This window comes from Pituophis catenifer, unplaced genomic scaffold, assembly GCF_029215685.1.
Source record: "Pituophis catenifer annectens isolate HBS135680 unplaced genomic scaffold, rPitCat1.0.hap2 SCAF_6, whole genome shotgun sequence".
NCBI classification, from domain to species: Eukaryota; Metazoa; Chordata; class Lepidosauria; order Squamata; family Colubridae; genus Pituophis; species Pituophis catenifer.
Window position 1 is genome coordinate 57,835,131 of NW_027256886.1, and position 17,062 is coordinate 57,852,192.

General features: G+C 36.1%; 1 protein-coding gene across 3 annotated transcripts in view; it reads right to left on the minus strand.

Moving 5' to 3' along the window:
- CTBP2 (C-terminal binding protein 2) overlaps positions 1-16,708 on the minus strand; it is a 91,511-nt gene extending 74,803 nt beyond the window's left edge. The window contains exon 1 of one of the 3 annotated variants that reach the window (XM_070944920.1): positions 16,578-16,708. In XM_070944920.1, the coding sequence (XP_070801021.1) occupies positions 16,578-16,635 (58 nt within the window). In that variant the 5' untranslated portion in view covers positions 16,636-16,708. Of the gene's footprint in view, positions 1-5,218; positions 6,951-16,577 lie in introns of those variants that run through there. The other 2 variants (XM_070944919.1, XM_070944918.1) reach the window with 2 other exon arrangements.
- Positions 16,709-17,062: the final 354 nt, after the last annotated feature.

Here is a 17,062-nt window from a genome sequence, read left to right on the forward strand (position 1 = left end):
TCAAGCAGTCCTCATTAGAAATGTAGCAGAGTTTGAGAATTAAGGCCAGAGATCTTTCTAGTTTGGAAATGGCAAATTTTTAGTGAAATGAACCAAAATCACTTGCCTTTTCAAGAAAGGTCACAAATACATGTGGACATTTCAAACTCTTTCTACCTACTTGCTCAGAACTTTCAAGCAACAAACTGTCCTCATTATACTTGAAAATCATATAGTTCTTTGGAATCACTGGTTTCTGCAAAGGACCAGAAAATTCCAATTTGCCATGCTTGCAAGATCATTACTAAATTATCTGCTAGGATAATTTGCACTGGGTATTTCTTACTTGATAAGACTATTTAGCTGAGAGATTCAAGATCTCCCACCATTTTGTTGCTGATGGAAAAGGTGAAACAGAAAGGTCAGGGATGAAGGCACACAGGAGGAGTTAGAAAACAGAGAAGTAAAGCAGCGAGATAACATAGAGCAGTGGCAAAAAATGTTTGGTCATGGATTTCTCAGCATCACCTAATTCTGTTTGTTTTGGAGGAAAGAGATGAAAAGAATGAAAAACCCATTACTAGGTTGCTATTGGCCTGGTTTTCTTACCCCTAGTTTCATAATTAGAGATAATTTGATAATTTAATAAGTTAAAATTCATTGACACTCTCATTAATATCATAGGTTTTATCGTTTTTATTTCTTTGGCAGTTAAGTCACAGGCAAGACAATTCAAAGTCAGTTTTCAAGAGTCCTCCCCTCCAACGTTAAAGGCATTGTGATTCTTTATATCCTGCTATTGATAATTTCTCTATTGATAAGATATATTCATCAACGTTACTATAATATTTTTAAAATTGACCGCAATATCAGCCCAAGAAGGGGACACAGGGGGCACAGAATGTGAGGATTGACATTTTGGGATCTAAAGCATCTCCTATGTATGCCATCCAATTTAGCCATGCTGATTTCTTTTGTTTATTATTTTTTTTAGCACTAAAGCTTTCCAAAATAATTCAGAGTCAATTTACAAGACTGAGAGGAACATAAGAGGGGAATCAATGCTTCCCTTTAGCCACAGAGAATAAAAAACAGACTTACACCACAACAACCTAGGATTGCAGTATTTGCAATCTGGATGATCAGGGTCAATCAATCATTTTAAAAGTACAAAGTTCACTATACTCTACTTCTGTTTCTAACGTTTCTGAATCATGTGAACTGAATCATGAGAAAGTCATCAGGAGAACTGAGATGAAACCTAACATGAGACCATGAAATAATGGCCAAATTAAAATAATATTGCAAATGAGGCTATAAAACCAAAGAACAGCTGTGTCCTACTATTACATACAAAGTTTGTCCTGGCTTCTTTTTATAATGGCTAGATAAGAGAAATAAACCTTAAAATTGAAAAAGCCTGTTTTTTTCAACCAAGAAATAAATTGGATTTCAAAGTGGAAGCAATCTACCTGCTGAGAACTCTGTAACTTTGCACCTTTACTTTCAGTAAATTTTGTTAAATATTCAGTAAATATTGAAGAAGGTTGTTTCTGGTTAAGTTAAAGTTGGCTGCCAAGGTCTTGACAACAGTAAACAAACCACAGATGCCACTCATGGAATATTAAAACATTTATGACCTTTTAACTGTCTACAGTTTTAATAAAATGGGGAAATGATATTGGAGACAACTTGGCACTGTTTATTCTTATTTCACTCTTTACAACAATAATATCCCAGTAATATACACAAGAAAGGAATAACCTTAAAGCATAAATTGGTTTGTTGGAAATTGTTATTTAATTGTTTACCACTTTGGCATTTGTTTTGAATTTAGAAATGCAAGTAAAATCATTTTCAAAATTATATGTTCCACAACATTGAGTTTCAATCACTTAGGTACAAAATGATTTAGGAAATCTTGATATTTGTAAAAAAAAATTGTATGTAAATGAACTTATCCAGATTAATGACATGTTTTATCTTTATTTTTTCATTTCCTACCTACTCCCTACCATCTGTTGATTTCCCATAATGTCAAAAGTCCTTTAGTTTTTTTTGTTTTTACCATTCTCTGTAAATATTATGGACATATAATGCATACTAAATTAGAAGTCATAGTGTTTTTTTTTTTCATTTTGTAACAACTTGTGTCCACCAGTGGTTTGGTAATTGCCCTAGAACAGGGGTGTCAAACTCATGTCATCACAACGGCATCACATGACGTATCAGGACTCCCCCCCTTCACTAAATTGGGTGTGGCCAGTGCATGATATATCTTGACAGCCCTGCTCTAGAACAAGTCAGGAGAGGACACAGGAGTACATATGAAAATTTTATCTTCCTCTTTCTTCAGAAAGAGCCTCTTCTGGGATGCTAGTTTGTTTTGGAATCAGTATTCCGAATCCAATCAATTACATTTTATTATAACTATGCTATACTTTCTTAACTCATAAGTAAATGTCATATATTTAATGGAGCTTACTCCCTTGTACTACTTAAGTGTAATTTAGATACCAATTAAAAAAATTAAAACAACAATATTAAAGATATTTATATATCCAGCTTCATCTATTGCAATTAGACAAACAATTAATAGTTCTCTATATAAGAGTATAAAGAATTACTGAAATTTAATAGCAAGCATCAATACTTATTAGCAGTTTAATCTTAATCATGTTTACTTAGAAGCAAGTCTCTTTAAAGTCAATACAGATTATTAAGTGTATGGGTAAAAAAATCATGGGTGTTCATAACATATCCCTTTAAGAAAATATATCACAAAATATGAATGCTTTACCTTTGACCAGTCAGTTTAAATATGTGATTGTATTTACATGCATTGTATATAACAAATTACTATTTAATTATATTGGTTAAGAATGGATTTACATCAACACATACACTTCTTCGTAATTAAATGATCCTGGAATTCTCATATCACCTATTTCATAATAGACCATTGCTTAAGCCCTAATTAAATATACATTTTAAGAAGAGGGGGAAATACCTCTGTTCATTGTTTTAGATGAAAAACAAAACAGAACAAAACAAGAACAGTGACAAATTTTAGCTGAAGGTCCTACTTCAGCTAAACCTTTTCAGCGACTTCAATAGAAAGATAATCTTTCTGTGATTATGACCAAACCCTCTCGTTGCTTAGCAACACATAATTAAGGAATATGTTTTGAGATCCGCTTTGCAAGCTGGCCATTATCAGATGAAATTACTGGAGCAACAAATGTCATCCTCATGCAAATGAATTGGTTGTAGAGAAAGAATGTTTGCCTCAAGAAGGATGTTGATCCACATCGAACTGCACTGTCTATATTGTCTTATAGCAAGCAAATAGTTTCAAAAACAAAGACAACCATGGTTTATCCACCATATAAAGATGGATTGCATAGTTTAATAAGAAGAAAGGCAGCAACATATTCTAAGGTACACATACTTTTAGTATTATACTAGGGCCTTTTGTTTTCAGGGCAGAGACGATATGGAGAACTCATTTCCATCATGTATGGCATAAATGTTTGCCACCATTCAAAGAATACAAAAATTCTGTAGAAAAATATCTGCTGGATGCTGGGAGATATTATTTGTTAGAATAGGACTATATTGGGAAGTTGTTTAATTTTTGTTTTTTTTAATTGTTTCAGACAGCACTAAATAATTATAAAAAAAGTCACTGGCTATTTGACTCTGTATTGATCTTTAAAACAAACAAACAAACTTCCCCTCACAAGTTGAAAAATGTCTTCATATGCACACAATTTTACAAAAATAATTCTTGAACATCCTTCAAAAACTGCAGTGAGACCCAGCTGTTTTCACTTCAATCCTAATCAGAAGTTTTCATTCTACCAAAATAAGCACCAGGACTAGAAAAATAACCACTTCGGTATTAATACTACAGGGCTACGTTTCTCAATATAAGCTTTTTCCTTACTATTTAATTGTAAAGAATAGAAACTAAATTGGTTCCTAATATATACTTAAATACAGTGCTCTCAACTATTTAAGTTATATGTATTATTTCCAAAAATGTAACTTGAGCAATTTATATTTTAAAATAGAAGAGGCAGTAAGCCTGCCTTTTGTTAATTGTATTGGTTGCCTTGTTGAAATAAAGCTGCTTTACAAAAAGAGGCATTATTTTAATGCTTGGAACTGATATAGTGGGGACACAATCCAGCTCCAAGCGAGCACTTTAAAATACAGTAAAAGAGTATTAAAAGATACATCACTAAAATCCATGGGACTGAAATACATTTCTGGGTCTTGATGGTGTTCGCTATTTTTCTTTATTATTTATTTAGGGAAAAGCAGCAATCTGTTTTTCAAGGCTCCATGCTAATTAATTGTTAGAATATTTACTTAATGTGAACCCCACTTAATTCAGAAGGATTTCTCTCCCCCCCCCACTTCAAGATATGTATAGTATACAGCCCAGGCACAACTAATTTTTGCCAACTTGTCTTCTGAAAAGAGGAAATACATTTTCTAACTTTTGATTCCTACAATTTCAGTGACTCTTATAGCTTTTATTGGAATTTACTCAACACATCTTACTTAAGGATCTGCTCCTTTGCAAAGGGACAGTAATTTGTTCAGCTTGATCAACCTTAGAAAGGACATGTACTCTTCATTAACATGCCAAGCATTTTGACAATTGGCACTTGGATTTAGATATATACAGATTTATTTTGTTAATTACTTCTTTAGTGGTGGATATTTCCAACAGAAATCAACAAAGTTTTGTTTAGGAAAGATTATTTTAGAAAGGAAGAACACTGGCTAACAAGACCTAGGATCACAACATGGCAAACTTAATAAATATTCTCATCAATTCCTTAGAAATATCCTCGAGCTCATAATAATTAAACAAAATCACTCAAAAAATAAAAGTAGAAGGCAAATTATCTAATCTTACAAACACTGCAAGTAAGACAAAAGGCAAGATTCATGACATACTAAAGACTTTGTATATTTGCCTCTTTAATTTGTAATAAACCATTTTTAACACTTAAACTGAAACTTAACAATGACTTCCAACATTGGAGTTATTTACTATACAAAAGAGTGTGCCTAAGAATGTATATTATAGATTAATACTCCTCATTTTGATGCAACAGTATACATTTGTTCTAACCTCATTAGAATTAGTTGTTTTTTTAAAAAAGCATTAATATAACAATCCTAATGAATTCAGCAAAGCAATATATTTTAAAATAGTTACTTGGTTCAGGAGATGTCATGGTGGAGACGATGACAGGTGGACCTGTACGCCTTGTAGATTTCTGACATGGCGAATGATATCCAGGAAAACTCGGTCCCACTGGAGCCAGATTGGGTTCGACTTGGACTCCTTGCTTTCGAAGAATCTGAGGACTGTTGTGAGGGCTGTGAGCAGGGGAGGATAGTGGATTTCTTTTCATCAGTTCCATGGGTACGGTGTATGTGGTTGAATAGGCTATTTTGGAATTTGCATGTGGATTTGTTTGCAGCGTATTCATAGGACTCGCAGAGGGACCAGAATAGCCAGTTGCTTGACGAATATGCATATTGCATGGGCCCGAAGCACTATATCCAGAACTGGGAAGAAAAGGAGTGACTTGAGGAGAAAACCCTGTTGCGGTTTCCAAAAGATGTTGTGTTGGGGCACTAGATGGACGGCGAGTTAATTCTGCTATTCTTGGAGACTGCGGTTGCATTGAAGCAGTTGGTGACTGATATGCAGCTACACCATCCACCACAGGGTTGGTGAAAGGATGGGTCCCGTACTCATTCTGGAGCAATTCACTTCGGTGACTAAAACTATTTGATCTGTTTCTGGGACGAATAGCAGCATTTTTCCTAGACTGCCTCTGGAGTTGCATTTCTACTTTATAGGTATGAACAATTCGAGAAAGCACTCTTGCCTGCCCTAGATTTGGAGCTACTGATTTTATGTCATTGTCCTCCATCATTGCTAGCAAGCCTGGAGAATCAAATCCTTGCTGCAGCAACGCACCAAGAGTGCTTTCTGATATTCCTTCAGAACGCATCATGGCTAAATATTCTGGATCCACATTCCTTTTAATGTTCTGTCCTGGAAAAGATGCAGGCATCTGCATTTGGGAAGATGTCATTGTTGCTTCATAGCCATCATAAGGGATTTTTGTACTGAAATTGTCTCTGACTGGTCCATGACCACGATTTACAGAAGTGGCAGGCAGCATTACATTTCCATCAGGGGCTGCAGCTGAATTTGGATCTACTACCAAACATGTTGGAGCAACTTGTTTACTGGCTGCAGAATCTACAGATCTGTCTACTACGTCATTATAAACTTGTCGATAAGGAAATACAGAAGGTTCTCCTCTGCATCTAGATGCAGGGGGTTCAACACCATACCTTGTTAGAGAAGGATCTCTATTTCGAATTCTCTGTGCTTCGGGAACCATCTTGATCACAGGATCTCTGTATACATGGCTGGCTTCATGTGGTACAGGTGACCGTACTTGCACCTGGTCCCAAGCCAATCTACCCCCAGGCATGCCATAATTCGATAAAGGTCTGTTAGTCATGTGATCTCTATAGTAGCATGAATCTCTGGGTGATCTAGTAGCTAAAGAAGGATCATTGTAGTAATCCTGAGGTGGCAAGGAACTCCGTGCGGACATCGCAGGCTGTCTGTCGTAATATGCAAAATCAGGAATGGAACCTCTCCAAAAGGAACGCTGTGTAAAATGTGGCTCCGGATATCGATACAAGTCTTGTTTCAAGTCCGTACCTCCTTGCAAGACGATATCATGTGGTTTACAGCTTGGCTGCTCACACCAAAATCCCTCACCACCATAAGTTAGTGAATTCCTTCTCCCTGGAGGTCTCTGGCATTCAAATGTAGCGTCGTTCTCCCAGGAGCCTTCGTCCCATCCTGCAGCATCCCAGCTCTGAGAGCGGCCAATATGTCTGCTTGGAACTGGCATTCAGCAATATTTAGCTTTTAAGAAGGACAGGAAAGCTCTCCTGTAAAATCTTAGGTTACACACATAAACAAATACAAAAAAACCCCCAGAAGCCCTGTATCTGAATCCTTCTGGGCTTTAGGAAATAGTCCAGCAGGTGGTTTACTATTTCAAAGTGCTGCCTGAATTATTTATTCTTCGAAACTTTAGTTGCAAAACAAGAAACGTCTAACAGTAACCAAGCCTGGCTCAAAATAAGTAGAATGGAAAGGTCTTTTCTGTGTAATTCAGATGCAGAAAGGAGTTGCTCTGCTTAATCCAGATTTATCCCTTCCTGCCTGCAATGGCTAGCTCACATGGACAAATACACAAACACTGTGTGAGGATTAAAGGCTAAATAAAACTCGAAAGCTTTTGTTCCATGTGACACTATTTTAGCCTGATGGATGCAACTGCATCAGCCCCTACACACATCTTTAGTATATTTTCTACCACAGATCATGACTACTAAGTGCTATTTTATATACAAACACACATAGGCAGGCTTTACGCATTCACAAGACTTAAAATTTATTTAAAATTATACCATGAGAAAAAAAATTCCCTGGCAAGAAAAGGAGAGATGGTGGAGAGTATGAGAGCTTCATGTCAATTCAATCTTAATCCATCCTGATGAAATGCTAATCCACAACAACAGCTATGGAGACATTAAATAGGCACAGGTGTGCTGATCCCAAGAAGCAAGATACAGAAGTATATAAATCAATCATGCTTAAAACAAGCTAGGCATCAGTACAATACTTTATCAATGTCATACATTACTGGGGAATGAGAGAGAGAAAAGCAACGAAAAAGAGAAGCCAGTTTTAAAGTAACCACTCCAATTATTACATTATCCTCATAATTCTCCAATCCCTTCATCATCCAGGAAAGGAATCTGCAGAGATTTAATTTGTAATTTGTAATATGAAGGTTCGAGAAGAGGTCACAGAAAGAGGGCAAAAAGCCTTGATTTTACAAATCTGAAAGAACAGAGTCTTTCCTACAGACAGAGTCTGTCTCTGTGTGTGTCTCTCTCTCTCTCTCTCTCTCTCTCTCTCTCTCACACACACACACACAAGCTAATTTTTCATTGTTTCAATTTTAATGTAGAACACACATTCACACTGTAAAGCAACAAAGAAATTTCATCTTGGCAAATCTTGGTGAACATTTCAGAAGATCATTAACAACCATTTAAAAAATAGCAACAAAGTAAATAAAATACATTTCAGAATGTGGATGCAGATTACCATGTCCTTGATATAGTGCAGGTAGCCCTTAATTTATGACACAATTGAGCCCAAAATTTCTGTTGCTAAGCGAGGCATTTGTTAAGTGAATTTTGCCCCATTTTACGACCTTTCTTGTCACACTTGAATCAGTGTAGTTATTAAGTTAGTAACATGGTTGTTAAATGACTTCCCCATTGACTTCGCTTGTCAAAAAGATGATCACATGACTGCAGGACACTGCAACCGTCATAAACATGAGTCACTTTCCAAGCACCTGAATTTATGCTGCAACAGTCATAAGTGTGAAAAACAGTCATAAGTCAGTTTTTTCAGTACCATTGTAACTTTGAACTATCACTAAATGAACTGTTGTAAGTGGAGAACTACCTGTAAAAATTGTCTAAAAACACTGTAATGTTTTGTTTATTAAAAACCATCTTACAAAATTAAAACCTCCCATCGACCTGTGCGCTCCCACAGAGAGGGCCTCCTCGGGTGCCATCAGCCAAACAGTGTAGGCTGGTGACCCCCAGGGGGAGGGCCTTCTCTGTGGGGGCACCTAGCCTTTGGAATCAGCTGCCCCCAGAGATAAGGAGAATCCAAGACCTCAGTGCCTTCCGTCGTGCCCTTAAAACCCATTTTTTCAAGCAAGCCGGGCTGGCTTAAGAAGAAATTTTTAAATGTTTTTAAATGTTTTAAATGTTTTAATTGGTAGTGAGTTTTAATCGGGCCAAATTTATATATCTTTTAATTGTTTTTTAATATTTGTCCTGCATGTTTTTTAATTCTGGCTGTACACCGCCCTGAGTCCTCAGGGAGAAGGGCGGTATAGAAATTCAATAATAAATAAATAAATAAATAAATAAATAAATAAATAAATAAATAAATAAATAAATAAATAAATATGGAATCTTACTTTTTCTGGCTATATTAATGTGTGCAGATTTAAAGCTGATCTACAATAAAATTACAAGACAGTGCAATTGTGACAGACAAATCACTAATTCATTCTAATGTATCTTTTATGTAATTACAATAAGGATGCCATGGAGGGAAACTAATAAAATACAGCTATGATTTGTCACAGTGGCCAAAGTGGGGGAAAGTAATTTAAGGCTTCTGATTAAATTTGGACAGTTTAAGCAGAGTGCCCACTAATGATTATTTATGGAAAATTCTTTCTACATGGCAATACTTTGGCAGAAATTCACTTTATCCTGAAATATTTTTTCCACTACTTGAAACAATAGTAGAATCAGTAAAAGTAATCTATGTAACTTCTTCAGTTAGTCCATTCTGCAAGAATAATCCTTTCCCATGTTTACATAAATTTTAACAATAATTGTTGTACTTTCCATGAATATCATCAAACACTGACAAAATGAATTAATCATCTCTAAATCTGTTTTGTTAAGTACTCCAATTTTTCCAAAGAATGTTCTCTTTTCACTACAGTGAATTTAAAAATAAAGCTAATATATTTTTTTCATTATTTTTTTTTTATTATAATTGACAACAAATCATCCAGTTCAATCTACATCCAGAACAGATGCTGTTGGCCCAGCCAATTAGGCTACATATTCTAAATAAGTCCTTGGTTTTCTCCATCAAATCAATGAGAAATAGATTACATCCCCAGTCATAAAATAAGTAGATTCTCTTTGAAGTCCCAGAAAAGAGTACATCGTTAATTTACGCATACTCCTGTTAAGATTCTATCTATCTATCTATCTATCTATCTATCTATCTATCTATCTATCTATCTATCTATCTATTTTCAGATTTATATACTGCCCTTCTCCCGAAGGACTCAGGGCAGTGCACAGCCAAAGTAAAAACATAAATACAAACATTAAAATACAGTTAAAAAGATATATCTGCGTTTGGTCCCATAGTTAAAAAAAACAATAACAAACCTATTAAAAACATTTTAAAAAGTGTTAAGCTAACCCGGCTTGCTGAAAAAGAAAGGTCTTAAGGGCATGGAGGAAGGCACCGAGGTCTTGGATTCTTCGTATCTCTGGGGGCAGCTGATTCCAGAGGGAAGGTGCCCCCACAGAAAAGGCCCTCCCCCTGGGGGCCACCAGTCTACATTGCTTGGCCAATGGCACCCTGAGGAGGCCCTCTCTGTGGGAGCGCACAGGTTGATGGGAGGCCATTGGTAGCAGCAGGCGGTCTCGAAGATATCCAGGTCCTATGCCATGGAGTGCTTTAAAGGTGATAACCAACACCTTGAAGCGCACCCGGAAGACCACTGGAAGATGTTTATGTGCATCTGAATATGTTATGTCTTCCTGTAGCATTCTAATGCATTTAGTTGCTGTTGGTCAAATATGGGGTGTGAACTTGTATCACAATCTTGTAGACATATGTTCTGAAGTTGTGCTTCCTAGTCCGACAGGCTGAAATCTGTGAAATACTTGGGAAATATTTATTTACGAGAAGTTTGTATCAGCCACCAGTTCAGACCCTTTTGATTTACACTTGGGAATTCCATAGACAATGTGATTATGTATGAGGGAGAAGAAAATTTTAGGTACTGTGAATAAAAGTTAAATCCGTGGCATGGAGTCTGTGATTTATGGCTGTAAACATCATCCCTAGGATGTGTGTCACTTTCAGAGTATTAGGAACATTGTCTTTAGGATTTCTTTGATACCAATCTAAAACTTAGGCATTTGTTATTTTGGCAGAAAAAAAAAAGCCTTTACATCTCAATATTGTTCATAATCCCTGCTTTTTAGAATTCATTTGAATGGAGAGATTGAACCCATGGCCCAATTCACTGTGAGAATGTGATCGTGAAAGTGTCGCATTGTTTGTGGAGTACTATATAATTCTCTGAACTTTGATCAAATGGTTGTCCAGGTGGCATGCATGTACATCAATGCTCCTGGATCAGTTCACTAGTTAGAAGCATCACTTTGGGGCAGTGAAGCCAAGATCAAAGAGAAAAGCCATGAAACTGGTGTTATAGACCACCTTAGAAATCTTAAGTGTACTGTTGAGATGGGAAAACGAAGGCAAGGACTCCTCATGCAATATATTATCTGGCAAATTAGCCTCACCAATTAATTTCAGGGTCTCCATCTTGGATCTTTATTGTTTAATTAACTTGTTTTCACTTTGATCTTCAACACTGTCCTTCACTTCTTATTCTTCTTGACTATGAAGAACAAACTAGATAATTCTTCTAAGAAATATTCTGATATGCCTTGCTTATGATTGTATCTAAGTAGTACCTGCTGACTTGGAAAATTATGCAATTATCTATTTCTACATCTAGAAATGGATTGAAGGAATCTGTTCCTTGGAATAATTCCAGGGCAAGTCCTAGCTGAACTGTTTCTAGTAAGCTCCAACTGGTGGAGCTGGTCTCTTAGTGTTACCAAAATCTTTGAGCAGTACAGAAATTGTGTCTAATTAGCTGTAGAGTTAGGAGCCAATGGGGACTATTTCATTTCCTGACTAAAAGAAAAATGACGTAAGTTCTCATTTGTAGAAGCCAAGACGTGATCATTCTTTCCTAATTTTCAATCAGATTCTCTGCTAGCAATTCTCAGAATTATCTTCTTGCTAGGAAAAAGCTTCGATGCTAGATTGGCTCTAGAATGGTGATCCACTTCCCAGTGCTTAAACATACTTCTGCAAATGATGCCAAGAATGAGTAGTTCCCCAAATGATGGTATGAAAGAGTCAGCCACGAACGCTGAAGACTTTGCTAGTTTATTCAGATATGCTGTGTTCAGTGATACGTCAGCCAAGGACAGAGTATAAATGGCTTAACTATTATTGAGTTAGCTGCTATGGCACTCATTCTCACAGCAATTACCTTGTGTAGCAGAAGACAGCTATAACTCCACAGAGCTACTTCCTGATACTGTTTACATTATTTTCTATTTAGGATCTGGAGACAATCTAGAACATTTCCAGAGATAATTACAGAGCAGTGGCCAAAAGTCACAGTATTACAATCACAAGAGTTTGTATAGAAATAGGTAATCTTCCATCCTTTCTTTCATGGATGGAAACTAATAACATACAGTTATGATTTGCCAGAATGGTCAATGTGATGAAAGGTAATTTAAGGGTTCTGATTAAATTTGGTCATATTAAGCAGAATTTATGATCATTTATAGCCTTCTAAATGGCAATACTTTGGTAGAAATTCCCTATCTCCCGAGTTTGCCTCCATTACTTGAAATAGTAGAATCAATAAAAGAAATCCACGTAACTTTTTCGGCAAGCCCTATTTTACAAGAACAACGAATTACTCTACTTGCTTATCCCATTATCTAAATCTTAATAATTATTATAGTACTTTCTATGCATACCAAAACCATGTTCTTTTCTGTGTCAAAGTGAGTAGGGTAGGACATTAAGCAACAAAGTCATTGGTTGTCGCATTTTTGTTTTAGCTGATATACTAAGTACCAGTCCTATCTCCCAGATTATTAAGTCCTCTGTGGAAATTGTTTTATGATTCTGAGTCTTACAATAATACAAAAGCAAACAGACATTTTTCTCCTGGTATAATGCAAAATATACTAAATATTAAAAGTGGAACATTAAATACTGTATAAGATATCAGATTTACTATAGTAATTTGCTGTAACCCATTCTAATATTTAGAAATCTTAATGATGAGTGTTTTTCTTATCTCTCTCCCCCATTACCATTATTCTACATCATACTTTAAATCATTCAGATATACACTACATCATGTTTTTAAAAAACCCTTATCTTTCTATAGTTATGCAATCATCACCATTTGAGAAAATCAGCTCAAGAAAATGCTTGAGAAGACTGGGAAATCCCATGAACCTTAGCTAGAGAAAATACACCCTTAAAGTACTTATTAACTGCATGTAATCATAATCTACCATTCCCATAATATTTTAATAGTCATTGTAAAAGCATGTTGGATGGTATATGACAGCAGCAAATGCATTTAGAAATTCAAATTGCAAATATAGTTGGCAAACAACAAACGTCTCTCTGGCTTTATGTAAATAGCACCATTACAGGATGGAGAAAAAGTATTTTTGTAGTTGAAAAAAAAATACAAAAGAGAAAGACTTGAAAATCCATTGTTCAGAATAAAATAATCTAAACTTCAATTGTAGCTAATGTTCTGTTAGTAAGGTTGTTCTCTGATCCTTGTAAGTTTCTTGTATATTTAGCAACCACATCTGATAGCAAACTTCAAACTGGAAGAGTGGCTTTTGAAAAATCTAAAGCTGCCTGATAGAATCCTTTTAAGTCAGGTTCAAAGTCTGCTTTAGAGATGAGATAGAGCACTACACCTGCATATTTATGGCATTTTGATGAGAAGAGCACAGCTCTTTCTCTCTTGTGCCATACAGTTCTGGCAGTTGTCAGCATTTCTTTTGGAGGAGATTACAAAGGATGCATACTTTCACTCTGCTCTGGAGAAGATTAACCCACTTTTGACTGGGTTAATTAAACTGACAGCTGCAATGACTTTTACATTTTTCTGTATTACATGATGAAACGAAGACCTCTCTCCCCCAGCTTCCCAACCCAACACACACACCCTTGCTATGAGTTTGAGATGTATTTCCCTTTATTGCTTCCCAAGTTATATTGGTATCAATGAAGTGGCCCATATATGGGAAACAAACCTTCACTTCGCTACATTCTGATGGTTATACAGTTCATAACTTTGAAAAGCAATGGGTGGAGATTGTTTAGAGTATACTGGAAGGGGAACAAGAATTCCCCTTGGCAAAAACCTGCCAGAAAAACTTCAACTGGAATCTTGAAATATTATCCAACTAAGACATTGATGCTTTGGTCACCTCACAAATAGATTATTGTAACACACAATACTTGGGGATGTCCTTGAAGAGCTGCAACTAGTGAAAAATGCAGTCGTGTGGGCAATTATGTGCACTCTTTGATCAGTGCATTTTATGCCCTTGCCCTACAAGCTGCACTGCTTGCCAGCCTGCTTCTGAGATCAATTCAAGATGTTGGTAGTGACCTATAAAATCATACAAGACCAGGACTGGGTTATTTGAGGGATTGCGTCTCCCTGATTACATCTGCCCATCCCATGAGGTCCAGCAGAAGAAGCATGTTATGGATTCTATATATTAAGGGGTATCACCTGATGGGGCTAAGGAAGAGATTCTTTTCTGCCATGGTACCTGCTGGCCTTTCAAAAGGTTCTGAGGTCAGGGCTTTGATATTATGACTGGGCATCTGGCTGTAGTATGGAGCTTGCATCACTTGTGATACACGAGTTGCAATTTTGTTGCTGCTTATTTTTTATGGTTTTAATCTGGTTCAATACGTTTTTGTTGTTTTATTTTTATTCTCTTTCTTGCTAACTGTGTGAGCACAGTTCCTAACTGTGTGAGTGCCCAGAATCACATAACTGAAACAGAGGAGGAGCTATTTAAATTAAATTAATGGGTGAAAAAAGAATAAGCAGGCACTCTATCCTTTTAAGACCAGCTATGGCATATGGTGAAAAACAGCTATAGTGAAAAGCAGCATAAACATCTGAATGCACAATGGAATCCATTTTTGTATAAAATCAACAACACACATCCTACTGTACTCTTTGGGATTTGAAACCTATATTCATAGTCCTGAATCCTGGGGGGATAATATCCATTTGTAGGAGCTCCAGTGAATGGAAAAAAAAAAAAACACCATCCCAAATTATCTTCATGAGATAACGATATGCTACTTAAACATATATGAAATATTTAAATGATTCCTTTGTGGTGAGATTTAGTGTTCTTTCTTGACATCTTCTCAGATTTGGCGCATATAGGCCAATAGATTGCAAGTTTGATAACACAGTAAGATTTTGAGCAGTTGAAGGCAGACAGAGATTCTCAAACGCCATGATTATTAAGTCACTATTGTAACTGTGGATTTGAGAGTTGGAGCTCTGTGCTTTCAAACCAATTTATGTAAAGAGATTCAGAATTTCAGAAGGCTAAACCAAATGCAGTTATTAGCTTATCCCTGGAGTAATGCTAAAATTAACACTGCACAAAACAAGTACAATGTTTTTCCCAAGTATTGCTTGCTAGTCTTTGTGAAAAATTACATAGCCTGTTTACCCAACAGCAAATGAGGGATTGCTCCCCAAATAACCATCTGTGAAATGAACAGAGGAAGATGTAAGAAAAAAAAGAAAAACATTGGATATTGAGAGACATTAGCTATTAAAAGAGATATTGACATATGGCCAAAGACACTGCTGCTAAAAATCATGAATACTTTTGAAGATTATCCTGAAGTTCAGTCACTAATTGTGAGAGGCTTCTTATCTTGTGAATGTAACCCTTGTGCAGAGATATCCACAGAATCTAATGCTTTAGTCAAGATATCTGAATGCACATTGCACTGTCACAATGCAAGGTCCATCCTTTTTGTACATGCATGCAACATTGCAACACATGTACAATGAAGGTGGAGCTTGCCTCCTAACGGCAAAATGCTTGTTTCATTATTCCATGCCCCCTAAAATCCCTACAGATATTTCTGTAATCCGTGATTCCTAAATAGGATTTCTTTCTCTCTTCAGGTAGAGTCTTCTATTGCTCATCTCTATGTAGCATGTCCCTTTACTTTCTCTTTCTATCCCTTCCTGGGCAGTCATACTACCGTCCTGTTAGTCCAAATCCGTCTTTGTTGTTCTTTTGTTGTTGTTGTTGTTATTTCTACTTGAAAAAGAAAAGAAAAGGGAGTGTGTGTACCGCATACTCCTGTGCGGAGGAGTAATCTGTTTATGAGAAGAAATGGCTGGTACATGCAACTCAAGTGTCAATAAATTTTATAAATGAAGTACCTTATTTTACAGGCAATTAAGTTTAATCAGCACATTAATTCAATTAATATAAATTTATTATTTTGTTCTCACCCTGCCCTTTTTTAGAGAGTGGTTTCTAAAATATATTTATATCTATATACGTTTATCACACATACATCTATTGAAAGGGGAGCTGGTAGAATTAGAGCTGGCAACAGTACAATAATAAAGTGAGAAAGCTGGGCAAAGTCCAGAATACTTGTCCATTGTTATGATATGTTTCTGTCTACTCTTCCTTTTTGACATTTGTCATCTTAAATTCAGGATTGTCTCCCTTTCAGATAAAATGTGCGTGCATGAGAGAGAGAGAGAGAAAGCATACATTAATTACACCAACTAAGCGCAGCTATTAGATGCAAAGATGTAACTGGGATGAAGCACTCTGTTTGTGTTGTTGTCTAATAAAACCATGAATGCTGCACTTACTTTCTATCAAGTTCAATATAACTTAATGAGTAGAAAATATTCTGTAGACGTTAGGAATATTTCATTAGAAACAAAGCTTACATCAAGACTTACCTTCACAAATTCTGTCCAATCGCTGTCTCTTGACTTTATGTTTGTCCACAAGTGCCATTGCGCTACTGTGTTTTAGTTTTGCACTACTTTCTGAATCAAAGGATAAAGCAATCCCACGAGAACTTATGGAAATTCACAGTAGTCCAAGTGCATAACGTCAGTTTGAATCCTGAAACAAGAACAGAGTTGTAGATTGTTGGCCCTTGGTAAAACAATAAATCTACACTGAAAACGTCTCCAGGTGCTACTTCTGTTTATGTGATGTATCTTCAGTGCTTTTAGCCCTTGAGTTACATAACTAGAAATTGAATTGTTTGGGACTTTGGTGCCTTCATGGGAATTTGCATAATTACTACCCATACATACCCATATAATATCAAAATATGACCTGTAACACTCTCTCTGTGTGGTTTGGGATTTTATGTATCTAATAGATGGAATTTGAAATTAATGCTTGGCTAGTGTCCTACACTATTGATCACCAA